General features: G+C 40.8%; 1 protein-coding gene across 1 annotated transcript; it reads right to left on the bottom strand.

The window, feature by feature from the left end:
- Nucleotides 1–965: 965 nt before the first annotated feature.
- LOC143933551 (alpha-tectorin-like) lies at nucleotides 966–21,672 on the bottom strand. Its single transcript, XM_077456481.1, has 10 exons — nucleotides 21,620–21,672; nucleotides 21,499–21,537; nucleotides 19,225–19,266; nucleotides 16,405–16,440; nucleotides 12,953–12,994; nucleotides 10,236–10,366; nucleotides 9,235–9,516; nucleotides 6,801–6,938; nucleotides 3,880–4,039; nucleotides 966–1,641 (listed from the first exon to the last, which is right to left on the bottom strand). Exons 1-10 carry the CDS (start codon nucleotides 21,645–21,647, stop codon nucleotides 1,421–1,423), a joined length of 1,119 nt encoding a protein of 372 aa, XP_077312607.1. The 5' UTR covers nucleotides 21,648–21,672; the 3' UTR covers nucleotides 966–1,420.
- Between the last annotated feature and the right edge of the window lie 475 nt (nucleotides 21,673–22,147).

Raw genomic sequence — 22,147 nt, 5'->3', positions numbered from 1 at the left:
CATGTGTAGCCTACTCCGACGGACAAAGTGCCACGCATGCTCAGATCAAATTACTAGACCAAAGCTATTGGCTACTAGCCTGAACATAGTCCTGTCGTAACGAAATAACGTCATCATGTTATGTACAATTGGATTTTCCGACAACTTTGTCCGACCGTGTGTATGCAACAGTTTCAGACAAAATCCAACGGATTTGGTTGTCAGAATGTCCGACCGTGTGTACAAGGGCTTATGGTTCTGACTACTTCTAAAATCCCATGTGATGGCGCCGACCAATCCGAATGCTCCTAACTGGACCTCCTGATGGGTGAAGTTTTGAAGCCGAGGGGATGTCTAAGTCCTGGTTCCCCTGACGCGGCTACACCAGGGCTCATAGCGGGATATCTATCATCGTGCTCCAGGTCAGCAGGACAGGGGGGGGGTCATAGTTTCATAGTTAGTTAGGTTGAATAGACACCATAGACTGGTGAAGACACCAGTCCATCCAGTTCAACCTGAGTGAGGTGTCTACAATTGTCCCTTTTCCCTGTACATTGCTACACCCACATCAGTCCCTATCCTCAAGGAGCCCACAATCCAAGCTCCCCATTCATATACTAGGGCCAATTTTGGACAGAAGCCAGAAGCCAATTAACCTACCTGCATGTCTTTGGATTGTGGGAGGAAACCGGAGTACCCGGAGGAAACCCACGCAGGCACAGGGAGAACATGCAAACTCCAGGCAGGTAGTGTCGTGGTTGGGATTTGAACCAGGGACGTTCTTACTGCTAGGTGAGAGTGCTAACCACTACACCACTGTGCTGTCCTGTGTAAATTTACCTTACAGGTTTTTCTGTAAAGGTGAACTTACCCTTTAAGTGATTTAAAACACGCTATTCAGTTTATTTAATTAAATTCAGTAAGACCTGTATCTATATTTCCCATGATACACCCACTTGCCGTGAACCTGGCAATAAGAAGAACTAATGACATCTCAACGGTTGATCTAAATGACTTCAATTTATTGTATTTAATGAAAGCAAAGCAAACAATTGCAAGAATAGCTAACATAAATCAATCAGATTTCAGATTTATTCTGATGAAAGTATTCAGAACAATGAAAGTTTTTGAAAGAATCAGTCACAAGGCAGGAGAAGCATCAGGTGGAAGCTACTTTTCCATAAATGACTTCAGGGAATGTTGGTAAACCTCTTCAGCTCCACCACGGGTCAGAGGAACCAGTATGGAGCTTGGGATGATTCTGGAGCTTGCATCAGAGGCTTCTCCTAAAAGCATCGCACTTTGTGACTGATTGCCTTCAAGTTGGACTTTTTCCTTTTTCCGAAGCTCAATTTACGACCTTCTATATTGCACATGTGAGATTTGATCAAGTTGAAATTTTAGGTGGATTCGGGCCAAGATCCAAGAGACGCGGACGTTCTCAGACGCAGGTCTTTCCTGGTTCTGGTTGTTGTTCTGGTTCGGGTTGGGGTTCTGGTACCTGTATTTGGGTTTTACAGGTGTAGAAGGATCCCGACAACTCGCAGGTGCTGTGTGCGGGGCAGACCTCGTCCACACAGGTCACTTTGTTATTCTGGCAATGACACTTGCTGCTACAGACGGAGTCTTTCCAGAATGGCACTCCTTCACTGGCAAACTTGGCTGCAAAATGGATAAAAGAATATTGTCAGCGACCAATAATTTAAAGTAGAACTAAAGACCGGGACTGGAATATTATTTTTATGTTATTATTATATTAATAGTTACAACCAAACCTTATACAGTATAATTTATTGGCTCTTGGTACATTTTATCTTAAAGTAGAATTCCGGGTGTAGCTCGGTGCTGAGATACAGCAATATGGGGATAGAAACTTAGACCCCCTTTCACACCAGGGCGTTTTACAGGTGCTATAGCGTTAGAAATAGCGCCTGCAATCCGCCCTAAAAAAGCTACACCATTGTCTGTAGTGTGAAAGCCCCAAGGGGGCAGGACGTCAGGGAAAAGTCCTGTCAGCAGCTTCTTTGGAGCGGTGAAGGAGCGGTGTGTTTACCGATCCTCCACTGCTGCTCCCCATTGAAATCAATGGGGCAGCGCTGTAATACCGCCGGCAAAACGTCGCTATTGCAGCGTATTGCTGGCGATTTTAACCCTTTCTCGGCCACTAGCGGGGGGTAAAAGCGCCCCACTAGCGGCCGAAATGCGGTAAAACGTCTCACTAGCGCTAAAACGCAGCTAAAAATTGCGGCGTTTTACCGCCGATGCTATGGGCGGTGTGGTGTGAAAGGGGTCTTAGGGGGTGATTTAAAATGGTTTTTAAAGTGCAGTTGCCCTCTCATAGGTGTGAACAGCCTATTGCATTAGAGTGTGCACCCCAAATGCATTAAGACATGGACAGTGTTAGAAAGTGTAGGCTCCATCGCACATTTTCCGTCTGAATTTCTGACAAACAAAATTTGAGAACTGGATCTCAAATTTTCCGACAACAAAACCCGTTGTCGGAAATTTCCGATCGCGTGTACACAATTCCGACGCAACAAAGTTCCACGCATGCTCGGAATCAAGCAGAAGAGCCACGCTGGCTATTGAACTTCAATTTTCTCGGCTCGTCACCACGTTCTTGACGTTCGGGAATTTCTGACAACATTGTGCGACCGTGTGTATGCAAGACAAGTTTGAGCCAACATCCGTCGGAAAAAATCCCATGGATTTTGTTGTCGGAATGTCCAATCGTGTGTACGCGGCGTAAGTGTGTAATCTGAAATCCTGCTATTCAGGTCTACTCATGCTAGAGGCTATTTAAAGCGGAGGTCCACCCTAAAGTGGAGCTTCCGCTCATTGGAACCCTCCCCCCCTCCGGCGCCACAATTGGCACCTTTCAGGGGGGAGGGGGGTGCAGGTACCTGTACAGTACAGGTATCTGCACCCACTTCCGGCGTAGATTCTGCAGAAGGTACGCCCCTTTCCGCAGAATCTACTCCCCTTTCCGAAAGTCCCCCGCTGCCTGCTGGGAAACACACGGATCCCAGAGAAAGCGGGGACCATCCTTATTGCGCAGCGCGACTCGAGCATGCGCAGCAGGGAACCGGGAAATGAAGCCGCAAGGCTCCACTTCCTGATTCCCATACCCAAGATGGCGGCGGCAGCACCTGAGAGACGATCGAGAGATCGGCTTCGGGTGCCGACATCGCAGGCGCGCTAGGCGGGTATATTTAAAAGTCAGCAGGTGCAGTATTTGTAGCTGCTGGCTTTTAAAAAAAAACAAAAAACGGCGGACTCCCGCTTTAAGCCATTCACAGCGTAGTACTAAATGAGGTTCAAGAAAATCTAGTGTAGTAGCCTTACTGAAAATGGTCTAATATGAAATAATTTTCATGTAATCTAACTAAAAGAAAAAAAAAATATCTGACTGAAATGCAAATAAGTTTTGATTAATGGGGTACTTCCATGATATATTTTATTTGCAGGACAATATTGGGATTTTCAGATACAAAAGAGGGCAGTGTGTACCTACTCTGAGTCATTCAGCTGTAAGTATGGCATCTGAAATCCTGCTATTATGGTCTTTTTATGCTATTTACAGCATAGTACTGAAGAGTTTCAGGGAACTGAGTAGTTGCCTTACACTCACGATTCGTTAACTGTAAATGGTCATTTTAAAATATCCTCATGTAACCTAACTAAGGATAATAAATAATCTGACTGCAATAAAAAAAAAAAATGAAACAAAATAAAAATTTGTTAGCTCTGAACACATTATAATATTATAAACACATTATAATATATAAATAATAAAATAAATAAATTAAAATAAATAAATAAAAAAATTAAATTAATCAATTAAACCCAAAAAATACCACATGGCATGGCATTCTCTCTTTTACAAAATTTCCCAAATACCTTGAAAGATGCAGCCTCCTGGAGCCTTGAATTCATCTACTTGGAATATCCAGCGTCCAGGGTAGTGCACATTGGATGTGGATGTGATTTTCAGCACTTCGCTGGTTCTGGATCCAGGGATGTTGAAGTAGTTTGTATCATCGCCGCTGTTAAATCCAGCCTGGGAAAACGACGTGCAATTGACTTATAAATAATAATGACAATAATTAAACATTTCATTTTCATTTCTTAAATGGTAATTTTTTTTAATATGGATAACTTTTTAAACAAAACCTGTCGCTATCTAATACCCCCCCCCCCCCAAATAAAAAATTTAACTGGAGCCAGCCTGTAAAGAAGCTTAAAGCGGAGGTCCACCCTAAAGTGGACCTTCCGCTCATCGGAACCCTCCCCCCCTCCGGCGCCACAATGGCACCTTTCAAGGGGGTGGGGGGTGCAGATACCTGTACAGTACAGGTATCTGCACCCACTTCCGGGATAGCTCTCTGCGGAAAGGGGCGTAGATTACGCCCCTTTCCGCAAGTGCCCGCCCCTTTCCGCAAGTGCCCCGCTGCCTGCTGGGAAACACACAGATCCCAGAGACAGCGGGGACCGTCCTTATTGCGCAGCGCGACTCACGCATGCGCAGTAGGGAACCAGGAAATGAAGCCAAAAGGCTCCATTTCCTGATTTTCATACCCAAGATGGCGGCGGCAGCACCCGAGAGACGATCCAGAGATCGGCTTCGGGTGCCGACATCGCGGGCGCGCTGGGCGTGTAAGTGTCACTATTTTAAAAGTCAGAAGCTGCAGTATTTGTAGCTGCTGGCTTTAAAAAAAAAAAAAAAAAACGCGGAGTCCTGGCGGACTCCCGCTTTAAAGCTTAAACTTAAAAGTCCAATGAGCGGTGAATTCAAACTTGGTTCTCTTGCACAGCTATAGCCACCACCCAAAAACACCGGATTCCAGCGGCAGCCATAGTTCAGCAAGACTGGATTTGGTGCCCACTAAGGATGAGCCGAACACCCCCCCCCCCCGTTCTGTTCACATCCAGAACATGCGAACAGGCAAAAAATTAGTTTGAACACACGCACACCGTTAAAGTCTATGGGACACGAACACGAATAATCAAAAGTGCTAATTTTAAAGGCTTATATGCATGTTTTTGTCATAAAAAGTGTTTGGGGACCTGGGTCCTGCCCCAGGGGACATGTATCAATGCAAAAAAAAGTTTTAAAAACAGACATTTTTTTCGAGAGCAGTGATTTTAATAATGCTTAAAGTGAAACAATAAAAGTATAATATTCCTTTAAATTTCATACCTGGGGGGTGTCTATAGTATGCCTGTAAAGGGGCTCATGTTTCCCGTGTTTAGAACAGTTTATGAAAATCACTGATCCCGGAAAAACGGCCATTTAAAAAAAAAAAACATTTTTGCATTGATACATCTCCCCTGGGGCAGGACCCGGGTCCCCAAACACTTTTTATGACAATAACTTGCATATAAGCCTTTAAAATTAGCACTTTTGATTTCTCCCATATACTTTTAAAGGGTGTGCAGCAGCTTTCGAATTTGCCGCGAACACCCTAAGTTGTTCGCTGTTCGACTCGAACATAAAGGTCATCCCTAGTGCCCACCAGACAGGTAGGTATCTTTCTTGGTTCACATGATGATTTTTTTTGGGGGGAAATAGGGTCACTCATCTACTGGGTGAAGCAATGACACTGGATTCATAGGCTTTTCTTGTAAGCCCTTGTACACACGGTCGGACATTGAGACGGAAAATGTCCGATCGGACCGCGTTGCTGGATAATACGATCGTGTGTGGGCTCCATCGGACTGTTTCCGTTGGAATATCTGACTGACAAAGTTTTAGAGCTGGGCTATAAAATTTTCCGACAACATGTTCTGATCGGACTTTGTCCGATCGTTTGTAGAGAATTCCGATCGGACAAAGTGCCACGCATGCTCAGATCAAATTCCTAGACCAAAGCTATTGGCTTCTAGCCTGAACGTAGTCCCGTCGTAATGAAATAACGTCATCACGTTCTGAACGATCGGATTTTCCAATAACTTTGTCTGACCGTGTGTATGCAACGCCAGTTTCGGACAAAATACGTTGGACAAAATCCGACGGATTTGGTTGTCGGAATGTCCGACCGTGTGTACAAGGGCTAAGAGAGAACAGCAAAAGCTGTTTACTTTCAGATTCTCTCTCTGGTTGAGCCTTTGTAACCTCCTCTGAAATATAGAAAGCAAGGAAAGAGAGAAAAGTCACCACTCCTAATCATTTTGTTGAAATCACTTGTTTTTTCTTGTGTGTAAATTGTAGCTTGACCTATTGAGCTTTGTAGGCAACTTTTTATTCAGTAGAGATGCTGGTAGTAGTAAGGAAAGTATCTGAAAGGTTCCAATCAGAAAGAGAGAGAGAGAGAGGAGTCACTGCTTTGAGCTGAAAATTTTAAGTTTTGCTTGTGTGTAAGTTGTAGCTTGAGCTCTGTGAGAAACAGATGTTTTTTTCTATAAATAGAGATGCTGTTCGTATTATACTGAAAAATATCTGAAGGTCCCCATCTGAAACAGAGGGAAATAAGTCACTGCGTTGAAAATGTTTTGCTTGTAAATCGTAACCTGAGCTATTGAGCTCTGTAGGCAGCAGATATTATTTTCAATAGAGATGCTATATTAGGATCAGGAAACATCTGAAAAGGGAGCCAGAGCGCTAACTGCTGGATAGAAACAAGAATGCAACATTTTCAAATGCTATATTTCATATTTACCTAGCTAAAGAATTGTATATATTAGCCATAACAATGACGAAGAAAGAATATACAAGCTACTATACATTCCTTTTAGAATAATTTCTGATTTATCAGAAATGTAAATTCTGTCTTGAATGTTTTTTTCTTTTTTAAATTTGTACTGATATGATTAGGTGATACCTGAGCTGGGGTGCCACCCATACCGGTGTTGGGGTCTCCTTCACTGGCAGTTCCAGTTGTCCACTGGATTTTCTTGTAATTCAGGATGACGAAATACTGGTATCCGTCACCGGTAAGGACAGCCTGGAATGTGTTTCTCTGGATGACAAGAACAACAAAATATATTGTATAGATTGTATCATTCTATGCTACAATATAGCCTTTCAACCTTCTTACCATAGAGGATCCCTAAAAAGAACTCAAGGGATCCCTTGCTAAAAATGATGATATCTAAAACTCACAGTACATTAGAGTAATCGATAAGTTATAGATAATACAGTAGGAATCAGAGAGCCCTGTTCCTTAGAGCTTACAATCTCTCAAGAGATACAAGAGGTAATAACTGTGGGGGATGTGCTGATTGAGAAGATAAATGTACAGTTGTTAGGTGGGGTCCAGATTGGCTTCTCTGAAGAGATGAGTTTTCGGGGATCGTCTGAAAGTGGATAAAGTAGGAGAAAATCGGACAGATTGGGGTAGAGCATTGCAGAGGATGGAAGAGGCTCTGGAGAAGTCCTGAAAGGAGAGCATAGAATGAGGTGACAAGGGAGTTTGAGTGCAGGAGGTCTTGGGAGGAGCGAAGAGAACGATTAGGTTTGTATTTTGAGACTAGGTTAGTGATGTAGCTGGGGGCCAGGTTGTGTATGGCTTTGTAAGTTATAGTTAGTATCTTGAATTTAATTTGTTGGCTGAGTGGCAGCCAATGTAGGGATTGACAGAGGGGTATAGAAGACGCTGAGTGGTTTGTGAGGTGGATGAGCTTGGCAACAACGTTCATGATGGATTGAAGTGGGGATAGCCTATTTAGAGGTGAGCCAATGAGGAGGCAGTAGTCGAGGCAAGAGATGACCAGGGAGTGGATTAGAAGCTTTGTGGTGAAATTGGTTAGGAAGGGGCATATCTTGGAGATGTTGTGGAGGTTGAGGCAGAAAATTTTGGATAGCGATAGGATGTGGGGCCAAAAGGTTGGTTCAGAGTCCAGGATTACACCTAAGACCTTGGCATGGGGGGACAAGTTGATAGTTGAGCCATTGATATTGACAGAGAAATCAGGGGAAGTGCCACCTGAGTGGGGACATATAATGAGCTCGGTTTTAGATAGGTTGAGTTTACGTAAGTGATGTGACATCCAGGCTGATATGTATGCTAGTAAGTTGGTGATGCAGGAGGAGACAGATGGAGAGAGCTGGGGGCTGGAGAGATAGATTTGGGTATCATCAGCATAGAAATTATATTTAAAGCCATGGGAGGCAATCAACTGGCCCAGAGAGGAGGTGTAGATTGAGAAAAGGAGAGGTCCAAGAACAGAACCTTGGGGGACCCCAACGGAGAAAGGAAGAGGAGGGGAGGAAGTAGATTTGTAAGTAACACTGAAGGAGCGGTGGAATAGGTAGAATGAGAACCAGTGAAGAGTACAGTCATAGAGACCAAAGGAGTGGAGTTTATTGAGGAGGAGGGGGTGGTCCACTGTGTCAAAGGCAGCAGAGAGATCCAGGAAAAGTAGTACAGAATCTGAAGGGGATCAAGAAGTTTATTCATGGTCAGATGGTCACTCAGTTGGTTGTAGACCAGTCTTTCAAGAAGTTTGGAGGAGAAGGCGACTAAGGAGATGGGATGTAGGTTGTTAAGATTGGTGGGGTCCAGTGAGGGCTTTTTAAGTATAGGGGTGACTAGCGCATGTTTTAGAGAGTTTGGGAAGATGCCACAAGAGGGGGAGAGGTTGAAAATGTGAGTTAGAGAGTGTAGAATTGAGTCAGAGGGTGAGTGTAGCATTTGTGAGGGAGCAGGATCCAGGGGACAGGTGGTTAGATGAGTGTTAGATAAAAGTTTAGTTGTGAAATAGTCATCCCATCACAGGGGGTCACTGTGGCTGAATTGTTATGCTGTAGACTTGCAGAGCTCTTGCTGTAGACTCACCACTGCAACTTTGCACTTGCTAGAGACTTGCCACGCAAACTTGCTACAACTTGGAAAAGTGTCGACTAGAAATTGTGCTTCAAGTGCTCTGCAAATGTACAACTTGCCAGTGAAAATGTGTAGCAAGTTTACAAACTTATAATTCAACACTGCCACAAATTTGTGGAAGTTATCCTTGCTATCTGAAAAGCCCAACCCAACCCAACCCAACCCAGCCCAACTCAACCCAACCCAGCCCAACTCAACCCAACCCAGCCCAACTCAACCCATATCTTAAGATCCAGTTGTCTGTCATTAGAATCAAGGCAATTCAAACAAAGCACAGTCTACAGAAGTCAACACTGAAGCATTGTATAGTTGAGACAGTAGGTTCATATATAGTTTTAGGACCTATATCATTCAGTGAAGGCATTTTTTTTTTGTGTGCAGTTGTAGCTGCTGTAGAGAAAATGTACAAGTCCCGTTAGGAGACACTTACCTTTTTAACAGCTGCCCCATAAAAGACCACGTCATGCCAGGTGGCGATGTAGGCCCACTTTGCAGCATAATGAAGTTGTGGGAGATGTTTGGCCATATCGGATGTAATCCTTTGCAGAATGGCGGGATCTTTGGTCTCTCTGTAGTATACCTCTCCTCCCAACTCATTATCTACATCCCCCCAGAATGGTGTGATAAAGACTTGCCCATCTGTCAAAGGGAATTTATCGGGTGTGTATTGTGACACTGCAGTATTGAAGGAGATCACGCCATTGTTGCACACCTGTAAAAGAAAAGCTTATTGATTAAATTTGACTAGTATTGAGGAACCTGCATGGCACTGTAGGATGAAGAATGCTTGGTATGTCAGGATTCCAGCCTAGGCCACCTTGCTGAGTGTGCCCACCTTGAGGGATTGCCAGGTAACCTCGAAGGAGACCTATCCAGAACTTAAAGTAGAGGAAGGTGCCGCAAAGCTTAACTCTGCGCAAGCAGCTAAATATACAGATGAAATACATATAAAGGTGCTGCCAATGGATTTGCATTTCTGTCCACGCAGCCCTGGAATTTACCAGGACATGGCACAACCAGGCCAATCAGCTTCCCCTGATACAGTTGATGTGGAACTCAAGGCAAGAAATACTCACCTATTCTCCAACGGTCTGATGCCATTGACTGGACTATGAAGGAGCAGCAGCAGAGTGATGGGGCAATCTTCCTGCTCACTGTCAATTTTCTGCTTCTAAGCATATTTCCATGCAGAACACCTAATTTTCTCCCAGTTCTGCCCCCCCCCCCGCCCCCCTCCCAGTCTGAGTGCGGCTTGACAGGGGATTGTAAGAGGCTAATACCAAGTCTAGCATTTCTACTAGATGCATTAAAAAAAAAAAAGACATTTAATAAATTATGAATTAATACAGAACTGCATGCAGGTGTGTCTTTTATATCTGCCTGGAAATCATTCTTATGAGACAGTTTCACTTTAAATAAAGCTGTACTTACATACAGACATTTGTAAGATTTCCCAAAGAATTTAAACACTTCATCGAGATGTTCTTGTTCGGAGCAGGCATCATCCCCTACTGGGGTTACCTTGTCACCCTGCTCTTCCCCAAATGGATAAAGAATATTGTCTAGGGAAAAAAAAATAAAAAATCGGTCCGTATTAATAAAAGTCTTAATATAGCATCTATATCAGTCATAAAGCTGAATCACGGCTAGAATGCTTAACCACTTTCAGACCGGACCAATTTGCTGGTCAAAGACCAGACCACTTTTTGCGATTCGGCACTGCGTCGCTTTAACTGACAATTGCGCGGTCGTGCGACGTGGCTCCCAAACAAAATTGACGTCCTTTTTTCCCCACAAATAGAGCTTTCTTTTGGTGGTATTTGATCACCCCTGCGGTTTTTATTTTTTGCGCTATAAACAAAAATAGAGCGACAATTTTTAAAAAAACGCATTATTTTTTACTTTTTGTTATAATAAATATCCCCCAAAAATATATAAAAAAACATTTTTTTCCCTCAGTTTAGGCCGATACGTATTCTTCTACATATTTTTGGTAAAAAAAATCGCAATAAGCGATTATTGATTGGTTTGCGCAAAAGTTATAGCGTTTACAAAATAGGGATAGTTTTATAGCATTTTTATTAATAATTTTTTATTATTTTTTTTTTACTAGTAATGGCGGCGATCTGCGATTTTTATTGTGACTGCGACATTGTCGGGGACCCATCGGACATTTTTGACACATTTTTGGGACCATTGTCATTTATACAGTAATCACTGCTATATAAATGCAGTGATTCCTGTGTAAATGACACTGGCAGTGAAAGGGTTAACCTGTGGGTGGCAGTGTAGGGGTTAAGTGTTCCTAGGGGTGTGTTACTAACTGTGGGGGGGTTGGGCTTTCATTTAGTGTACACTGATCTCTGCTCCAATCACATGGAGCAGAGATCAGCGTCACTAGTTGCTAGGCAGAATGAGAAAATGTTGTTTATACAGCATTTCCTCCATTCCGCCGCTCCGTGAGACGATCGCGGGGATGCCCGCGGCGATCGAGTCCGCGGGTCCCGCGACCGGACTCACGGAGGTCCCGACCAGCGCGGGAGCGCGCCGGCGGCGGCGCGCTCCCGATGGCACGGCGGCAACGAATATTGGACGTACATGTACGCCAATATGCCTGCCCGTGCCATCCTGTCGACGTACATCGTCGTGCGCTGGTCGGGAAGTGGTTAAAGGAATAATTGAAATTGAGAGTTTTAATTTCCTTGAAATTTCAGAACAAAGTTGAAGATTTCGGCCAACATGTTGGCATCTCATAATGTATTGTAGTCAGTATGGAAATAGGAGTGTTTTTTGGTGGTTTTTAAAGGAGCAATGGATCTAAATAACTCCTGAGGGTTAAAGAGGCTCCATTCAACTAGACCTATCCTAGTGCCAAAAACCCGTCCCTCATTAGCCTTATCATTTTACGGTACTATATGGACAGGCTAGGGCAGTATAGAGGCAGGGTAGGGTAGTACATAGACAGGCTAGGGCAGTCTATCTTCTATTTTCTGGGTAAATAGGAGAGAAGGAAAGGTGGTTTAATTTGCTGCCCCTCTCAAAGTGCCACCTGGGTCCAATGGACTCACTGGGACCCATGGTAGGGTCGGCCCCGTTCTGGGGACCGTGGCTGAAGCAGCAGTCATGAGCCCATTATCGATCTTTTCAGCCAGCAATGCTGAAAAATGTTAAAGAAAGCCAACCAGTTGTAGAGCTGCTGGATTGCTTTTACATGGGGCGGAAGGTGCCCACGTTGCCGTTCTACCACCTTCCTGAGCTCTCATGTTCCATTGTGGAGCCCAGGACTAAAGCCGACAGTTCCATTGGTTGACCATAGACATGAAGGAGAAATGCATTCCTAAATACACAAAAAATAAATGGATATTGACATTTATAGTAATACAGTAACACCAGAGATTGTTGATCCAGGGAATATCCAATTGCTTTCTGGGAAATCAGGGAGAAATGTATTTTCCTCTCACTAGAGCCAATTGGACCATGCTTTATAGTTTTTTTTGCCTTCCTCAGGAGAAACGGTGCGCATATGATTCTGTATATGGAGGTTTTATATTTATTTATGTTATTTATTTTCTTTCTATTGGTTGAATTTCTGTCTTTTTTTCAACCTAATTATGTAAAAAAAAAAGTTATGGACTTAGATATACTTTCAAATGATAATAATTTTTTCTTTGCTACAATCATGTATAAATTATCCCAAGAAAGGAAGAACATCAAGATCAATGCAGTGCGCATATGATTCTGTGTATGAAGGTTTTATATTTATTTATGTTATTTATTTTCTTTCTATTGGTTGAATTTTTGTCTTTTTTCAACCTAATTATGTAAAAAAAAAAGTTATGGACTTAGATATACTTTCAAATGATAATAATTTTTTTCTTTGCTACAATCATGTATAAATTATCCCAAGAAAGGAAGAACAACAAGATCAATGCAGTATTTTGCTTTAATTAACAGCTAAAAAAAAAAGAATCACAGTAATTAAAGTCTAACATTAGCCATTAATGAAAAATGAAAAAAATAAAAAATAACTAAAATAATATACTTAGCTAATTTTCCACTTACGTTCATTTGACAATAAATTTCAATGTACAAAATGAACTAAAGAATATACGTATTAATATATATATAAATAATTGTTTTTTGCCTACCATCATTTTCATATGAAACCTGCTGGTCCTGTTCAAAGGATTCTACCAAAAAAAAAAAAAAGTCATAGATTCGAATTTCATGTGATACACTCTGCAGAACACACCACATACTGTGAAATTGTTGGGAGATTTGTTAATACTGATTAAATATCCACAAAAAAATGGTCAGAGGACACCTAGAATTCTTCTACATATAATGGGATGTACAGTATAAATTTTACAGCCTTCCATTATTTACTTTCTTTTTACTCATGGTTTCATTAGTTTCTTGGTATCAAGGCCTTCTCAGTAGAAAAAAGAACCTGCCACCCAAGACCATTGTTCTCTCTTGACTCGGTTTATATAGATTAAAAATTTTCACATTGTATATTTATTCATAATTATAAAAGGTCCCCCACTCCCATCATCTTTTTCCATAGATCAAGTCATGTGTGCATTTTTTTTTTTGTCACACACCAAGAGCATTGGCATTAGGAATCCATGTTCCTTCAACATGGGTTGGCCCTAGGATGTCTGAATAGATTAGAATCATAGTTGCGGAAATCTCTCTACTCTTCCTGTTCCGTCTGACAACTCTCCCCTGGACAAGAAGAAAGGGAAAAATCTCTTTCATGGTGACTAAAGCTATAGCTCCCCTACCCCCATCGTAGTCCTTTGGGAAATCAAGTCATGTGTGCATTTTTTTCACACACCAAGAGTACTGGCCTTAGGATTCCATGTTCCCTTAATATAGGTTGACCCAAGGATGTCTGCATAGATTAGCCTCATAGTTGAGGAGATCTCTGAATGTTTTTTTTCATATTTATAAAAGGTAAAATAAAGGAAGGTAGCTTCTCTGACAGTGACGCCCCTATTTTTAAATCAGAGGCAAATAATTAAATAATTAAATAAATTGATATACAATCAGATGTGAGATACCACCAACCAACAATGTGCAAATGAATAAAAATATTGTGAGTGATAATAAAAAAATTCTTTAAAAATCAAAAATCAAATATTAGTTCAAGTAATAAATTAATAAGTGAATGTGATGAATTCATGAAATCTTCCATCACCAATAAGTGTTGACCACCATAAAGAATGCACACTTACCAGAGGCAAGCATCAACCAGCTTGCAATCAACACCCTGATAGGGTCCCAATGGCAGATCCCGTATGATAAATCCAAAAAACAGCAGGTCAGGAACACAAACCCCCCAATGTTACCCCAGACGACGTCATCCTATGACGAAACGCACGTCGGGTGGCTAGGACGTGCTGGCGCGATCACGGCCGGCATATATGCTGATTTCTTCCTGTGTTTTGTAAGTGTTTTATCCATATTTATTAAAGTGGTTTATCATGTTTACACTATGGGAAGTCCCTTTTGCTTTTTTTCTGGGTGACAATTGCCTCATGATCGGGAGTCTCCTCAGTCAACCATTGAGGGTTTGTGTTCCTGACCTGCTGTTTTTTTTTTATTTATCATACGTGATCTGCCATTGGGACCCTATTGGGGTGTTGATTGCAAACTGGTTTAGGCTTGCCTCTGGTAAGCGTCCATTCTTTATGGTGGTCAACACTTATTGGTGACGGAAGATTGCATGAATTCATCACATTCACTTATTCATTTATTACTTGGACTAATATTAGATTTTTTGTTTTTAAAGAATTTTTTATTATCACTCACGATATAATTCTTATTCATTTGCACATTGTTGTTTGGTGGTATCTCACATCTGATTGTTTGTATAGCAATTTATTTAATTATGTAATTATTTACCTCTGATTTACCTTTATTTTACTGTGTTTTTTGTGTTTATCATACATCAGGGGTGCCCAACCTTTTGAAGAGCGAGGGCCACCTAAGCGACTTGGTAACCGGCTGCAGGCCGCAATGAGCGGAGCGGGTGCATGACAGCCCACTCTACTTCCTTTTTTTGCGGATCGGATTGGAGGTAGGCTTTTGTAAACGGACACAAGTCCATTTACATCTGCTACTCTTTAGAGATGAATGGAGGGTCCAATTGGGTCGGACAGACCGTGTGAAAGGGGCCTATGGCTCAGTGCAGGTAACCCTTAGGTGCACTGCTCTGCACCTGCGGATCAGTTTGAAAGCAGCCCAAAAACCACTGCAGAACAGATATGCCCATGTATACACTGTGATTTTAGTAATAAACTTACTACTAATAACTGTATTCTATTCCATCAAAGAGCAGAAGGTCACGGGCCACATCAAAGGCCTCCGCGGACCACATGTGGCCCCCGGGCCACTGGTTGGGCACCCCTGTCATACATAGTAGCTGCTGCTCTTCATTATTTTATAATTATTTAGTTAGGAGCGCAGTATCTTTCCCTTTTCCATTTATAAAAGGTGCCCTATATCATATCATATCATAGTTGAGGAGATCTCTCTACCTGTTCTGACTGACAACAGGAAGCAAGGGGAAATCTCCTTCATGGGGACTAAACCGACAACAAAATACTGGTCAGTTTTCCAACCCTTCCTCATATCTACTAGAAAATGTGTTTTGATTGCTGTCTATGTCCCCACTAGGGCAATATCCTATCACATTGTGTATTGTCTAGTTAAAAAGGAGAGATTTTTTTCCTTAGTATCTGTCCTATCTGACACCTTTCAAATAGACAGGGATTGATGTGAAGTTTCCCAAATGAGGTCACACACTTGACAGAGATTCTCATTCTATCCAAACTAGAAAAAAAACGTTTTGGCTGGAGTTAGTCTTTTATCAAAGTACTTATCAGGAATGCAGACATCATATTGGCTTAGTGGTTAGCACTTCTGCCTTGCGACACTGAGTCCTTGGTTTTAATCCTGGGCAGATCACTATCTGCATAGAAATTGCACGTTCTACCCATGCTTGCATGGGTCTCTTTAGGACATTTTCATTTCCTCCTCCATGCCAAAGACATGCTGAGAAATTGGCCCTAGTGTGTGAGATAGGGACCTTAGGCTTTAAGTTCCTTGGGGCATGAACTGATGGAAATGTCTAGTCCAGCCTTTCTCAACCTTTTCAACACAGAGGAACCCTTGAAATAGTTCTCCAGTCTCAAGGAACCCCTGCTAAAAATTAGAGATCTACAACTCATGAAACATTAGTGTGATGGTCAGTGGGAAGAATGGTCCTTACACTTGTGGTCATTGGGAAGAATTACCTTAAAAAGATCAATGGTGTCAGTGGGAACTTATCTAAGAGGCAGAAATTGCCCAATGCTGAAGGAACCCCTAGCAACCTCTGGAGGAACCCTAGGGTTCCATGGAACCCTGGTTGAGAATCACTGGTCTAGTCTGTAGAGCACTGTATAAATGCCTATAATAAGTAATTAAATCTGTATCCTAGACAAAAAGTAAACCATCAAACTTATATAGGTAGATAAGCAAATAAAGAAAAAGATCTTAAAAAGGATATACGTACGTATTGCATATACAGTATAAAATAATTTTTGCCTACCATGTGAATTCTGCTGTTGCTGTTGGGCTGTTAGATCTACAGGAAAAGTGGAACAGATAATTGGGTGAACACAACATACACTGTAAAAACTTTTTAAAAGAAGTTGAGCCTGAGCCTGATCTCGATCCAGTGTTGTGCCCGAGAGCAGCAGCTCTCTCCTCTCTCTTTCTCTCCTCACTGGACATGGAGGCAGCAGTGGAAGCCATTGGTTCTGGCTGCTGTGAATCCCAGTCTGGGAGGAGAGAGCAGGGCCGAGCTACATTGTGTGTGTCAATGTCGGGATTGAGCCCACATGAGTCCCCCCAAAGCTAGCAGCTTGCTATAAGGGGAATTGGAAGGGGGGAAGAGCCAGGAGCGCCAGCAGGGGACCCATAAAAGAGAAGGATCAGGGCAGCTCTGTGCCAAACCATTACACAGAGAAGGTAAGTATGACATGTTTGTTATTTTTAAAAAAATCCTTTACATTCACTTTAAAAGCTTGACAAAACAATAGGTAGATGGTGAGGGACTTCCAAGGTAAGTCTAATGCCCCGTACACAAGATCGGACTTTCCAACAACAAAACCGTGGATTTTCGTTCAAAGGTTGTTGGCTCAAACATGTCTTGCATACACACGGTCACACAAATGTTGGCCAACAATTATGAACGTGGGAACGTGGTGGCGTACAAAACGTACAACGAACCGATAAAAAGGAAGTTCAATAGTCATGTGATATCTCCATTACTAATGCTAGTTTTACAAGACCGAGGGCTTCCGGCTCGTACTTGATTCCGAGCATGCGTGAACTTTTGTGCGAACGACTTGTGTACACATGATCTGAAATTCCGACAACTACGTTTTGTTGGCAGGAAAATTTGAGAACCTGCTAGCCAATATTTGTTGGTGGAAAGTCCGACAACAAATGTTCGATGGAGCATACACACGGTTGGACTTTCAGCCAACAAGCTCACATCCAACATTTCCCATCGGAAAATCCGATCGTGTGTGTACGCCGCATTACTCTACGGGTTAGATTGGGGTTGGAAGATAAGATTGCATTAACACTGGACAGGCAGCTTGTATAGAAGGGTGTAGAAGGGCCTACAGCAGCATTTCACAACCTTTTTACTTTCTACCTTTTTTGTACCTTTTTTCAGGTCTCAGGGGAACCATTACTAAAACCAATTCATCACTGATGGTCAGTAGGGAGAATACAACCCTCACAGTGGTGTTCAGAATGCCACCTTTAAAGACCTTTTGGTATCATGGTGCTGGCTTTGCCAAGTGCCATTGGTTCTGGATTTAAAGCGGGAGTCCGCCGTTTTTTTTTTTAAAAGCCAGCAGCTACAAATACTGCAGCTGCTGACTTTTAAAATAACGACACTTACCCGCCCAGCGCGCCCGCGATGTCGACACCCGAAGCCGATCTCTCGATCGTCTCTTGGGTGCTGCCGCCGCCATCTTGGCTATGGGAATCAGGAAGTGGAGCCTTGTGGCTTAATTTCCCGGTTCCCTACTGCGAATGCGTGAGTTGCGCTGCGCAATAAGGATGGTCCCCGCTGTCTCTGGGATCCGTGTGTTTCCCAACAGACAGCGGGGGACCTTCGGAAAGGGGCGTAGATATCTGCGGAAAGGGGCATACCTTCTGCAGAATCTACGCCGGAAGTGGGTGCAGATACCTGTACTGTACAGGTACCTGCACCCCCCTCCCCCCTGAAAGGTGCCAATTGTGGCGCCGGAGGGGGGGGGGGAGGGTTCCAATGAGTGGAAGCTCCACTTTAGGGTGGACCTCCACTTTAAGCAAGCACCATCAGATGCAAGGTCACTCAGTCACAGCTCAAAGGGATGCCTAGCAACCTTTGGCGGAACCCTAGGGTTTTACAGAACCCTGGTTGAGGATGTCTAGGCTACAGAATGCTTCTGATTAAATGAATGGATAAGTACGTTTATCCTATTTAAATAAGTGCAACCAATGTGCAGCTAAAAAGTGTAGCCAATTCATTCCGGGGATTCAAGGATGCCTCCTTCCTCAGGGCTTGAAATATTAGTAAAAGCCAAAAGATGAATATGCTGAGGAGCATGCTGGATAGCAATACATTACTTACTGATTACCTCTTATAACCATCTGTCCAAATTTTGAAATCTACCAACATTTGAATCCTTGATGAAGGGGGTATCCGTAAACTCCTGAAATAAATTTGATAAACAGATGTGACTCTGCCACTGAACTATAGTTGTATCCCACGAGTTTCCATTTACCCTCCAACCCCCCCCCCCCCTTTTCTCTTTCCTTCCCCCTTCTTTTCTCCTCTTTTTTTTTCTTTTTTTTTTATTGACCGTTTTTTTATTCCTTTTTTTTCGGTTTTGGGCTTTACTCAGCCCGTCTCTCTTGGTGACTTGTATGGCTCACCCTCTCCCTCCGGGTTGCAAACATCATGTCTGACGTACACATTCCACGCACCTGAGATTTTCTTTGCAGTACCACGTGTGCTTTCTGTTGTATCGCCCTTCTGTCTTTGTACAGCCCTTGTAACAATAGGCCTATTGGCCCATTTCCTTCATCTATTTGTATTTTACAGTCTCATTGGTACCTCTTTTCACCAATGTCTATTTGCATCTTTGTTTCTTTGAAAAACTCAATAAACTTTTTGTAAAAGAAATGAATTGGGTACACTTATTATGGATGTTTTTGGATAATCGCAATGGAATTAACATACATTTTTGGACTTTAAGATTAAGGTGTGGCAATCCTGCTTAATCTTTTAGTATTAAATTGATAGAGGTTCTCTCTCTGTCCCAAATCTACATACCGGTATATATATACTGTATGTGTCACCTACCATCAATTCCATTGGGAACGTGCCGGTTCGGGAAGAATGGTACTACAGAAGAAGGCAAAGAGAGCTTTTAGGTTTGACAGCAGTTGGGTGACAATCCATATACTGTACATTTTCTGCAAGCCATGAAAAATTTGACCCTGCCAGAAATCCAGAGTCCTTGTAAATTCCTCGTATCTGGAACAATGCTATCATCTTTTTCTGCGAACTACAAAACCCCTCTTCTCTACGTAATGTAAATGAGGAGGGGGGGTAATATTTTGAAATTACATTTCAGAGAAAACACCTCTTCTCTACGTAATGTAAATTAGGAGGGGGGGTTAATATTTTGAAATTAAATTTGAGAGTACAGCTTAGGGCAGTGATGGTGAACCTTGCCATCCCAAGTACCGAGTGAAGGTTGTCACCCTTGGACAGGAAGTTTGTTACTGGCAGGATCGCCAGGTGAAAATAACAGAAAAAAAACAAATGTTGCCATTACATCTCACTAAGGACCAGTAAGCTGTAATATATAGCACATTTCTGTTTATGGGTTTAGATACATTTTGTAAAATTATGAAACATGACTTTTAAAATTTTAATAATAATAAAAATAATGTTAACATGAAAAAAATAAAATAAAATTAAAATAATATTAATCATAATAGTAATAATATTAAGTCCAAAGTAACTAACAGATATACAGCAGTTGTCAGGCGATAATTATTTGATGTGGATAGATATAAATATATATTTATAGATAGATATCTTTGCTTGGAGTTGCCTCTACAGCTTTAAATGATGATAATAATAATAATAATAATAATAATAATACAAATTAAAATAATATGAATAATAATAATAATAATAATAATAATAAAAACAATCTAATATTATAATATTAATATATCAGTAGTAGCTGATAATAATAATAATTAAAATAATATGAATCATAATAATAATAATAAAAACAATCTATTATTATAATATTAATATATCAGTAGTAGCTGACAGACCTACAATAGTTGCCAGGCAATAAATAATTGATGGCGATAGATATAAATATATATGTATAGACAGATATCTTTGCTTGGAGTTGCCTCACAGCTTTAAATGATGATAATACTAATAAAAATAATATTAATAATAATAATAATAATAATAATGATATTCAAAATACATCAGTGGTAGCTGACAGGCATACAGTATTTGTCAGGCTATAAATATTAGATGTGGATAGATATAAATATATATTTATAGATAGATATCTTTGCTTGGAGTTGCCCCTACAGCTTTAAACGATAATAATAATAATAATAATAATAACAATGACAATATAATATTTTAATATTAATAATACTATGACATCAGTAGTAGCTGACAGACATGCAATAGTTGTCAGGCAATAAATATTTGATTTACATATTTATTTATAGATATATATCTTTGCTTGGAGTTGCCCCCACAGCTTTATATAATGACAATAATAATAATAATAATAATAATAATAATAATAATAAAAAAACTAAATAATTAAAGTAATATTAATCATAGTAGTAAAAATATTAAGTCCAAAGTAGCTAACAGATATGCAGTAGTTGTCAGGTGATAATTATTTGATGTGGATAGATATAAATATATATTTATAAATAGATATCTTTGCTTGGAGTTGCCCCTACAGCTTTAAATGATGATGATGATAATAATAATAATAATAATAATAATAATAATAATAATAATAATATTCCTAATAATAATACATCAGTAGTAGTTGACATACAGCAGTTGTCAGGCAATTAATATTTTATGTTGATAGATATAAATATATATTTATAGACAGATATCTTTGCTTGGAGTTGCACCCGGAGGATTTAAATGATGATGATGATAATAATAATAATAATGTTATTCTAATATTACTAATAATAATATATCAGTAGTAGCTGACAGACATACAGCAGTTGTCAGGCAATTGGTATTTGATGTTGATAGATATAAATATATATTTATAGACAGATATCTTTGCTTGGAGTTGCACCCCACAAATTTAAATGATGATGATAATAATAATAATAATAATAATAATAATAATACATCAGTGGTATCTGACAGGTGTACAATAATTGTCAAGCAATAAATATTTGATGTTGATAAATATACATATAGATATCTATAGATAGATATCTTTGCTTGGAGTTGCCCCTACAGCTTCTGCAGAGAATTTGCTCAACAGCCTTACCAAAAAATAATAAGTAATATTTATTACAGGTATTTACAGTATATGCTCCTATTTGTTACCTGAAAAAGTAGATCCGTGGCCAAATATGGCAAATACAACTGAAAAAGAGAACAGAGGAATTTGCTCAGGTCTTCCAGCCCTCTACATTTTGTGATAGGTAGGAAACTATACAGAACTTACCAGCTAGCAGCAAAGGAATTGTCTTCATGGTGTCAGCTCACCGGAACTCTGAGAAACAATTGAAATAAGTATTTGGTTATTGGTCATGTGTGACTCGTGGAAGGTTGTATGAATAGACATGGATGGTGGTTTGTGCCATTTATTATTTTTATTATTATTTTTTCCAATTTAATTTTTTTCATTATTATTATTTTTTTACATTTTTTTTAGGAGCCCCGTTAGGGGGATTTGTTGAAATATCAGGGGTTTAAAAAGGGCATACCTTCACCGCACAGGGTGATTAGGGTGTGCCCAGAGCACCTGGCACACCCTGTGTGCACGTCAGTGATTATAGATAAAACATCAGCATATTATGCAGTTAAGTGTTGAAATACTGGATTGAGTAGTATACAAATTCTCATGTACATTGTAGAAATCTTCAATATCTTTGTATGGTTGCATCCATTTAGGAAGTGGCTCTTTACAGTAAGAAAATGCATATAAAAAACACATAAAAAAATCATTGAAAATGGCAATATGAGTTATGTG

The sequence above is a fragment of the Lithobates pipiens genome, unplaced genomic scaffold (genome assembly GCF_037356315.1).
Source record: "Lithobates pipiens isolate NorthernLeopardFrog02 unplaced genomic scaffold, aLitPip1_a1.2 Scaffold_27, whole genome shotgun sequence".
In the NCBI taxonomy this organism is placed as follows: Eukaryota; Metazoa; Chordata; class Amphibia; order Anura; family Ranidae; genus Lithobates; species Lithobates pipiens.
Note: the sequence above shows the minus strand (reverse complement) of the source record. Positions and strands in the feature narration are given on the sequence as shown.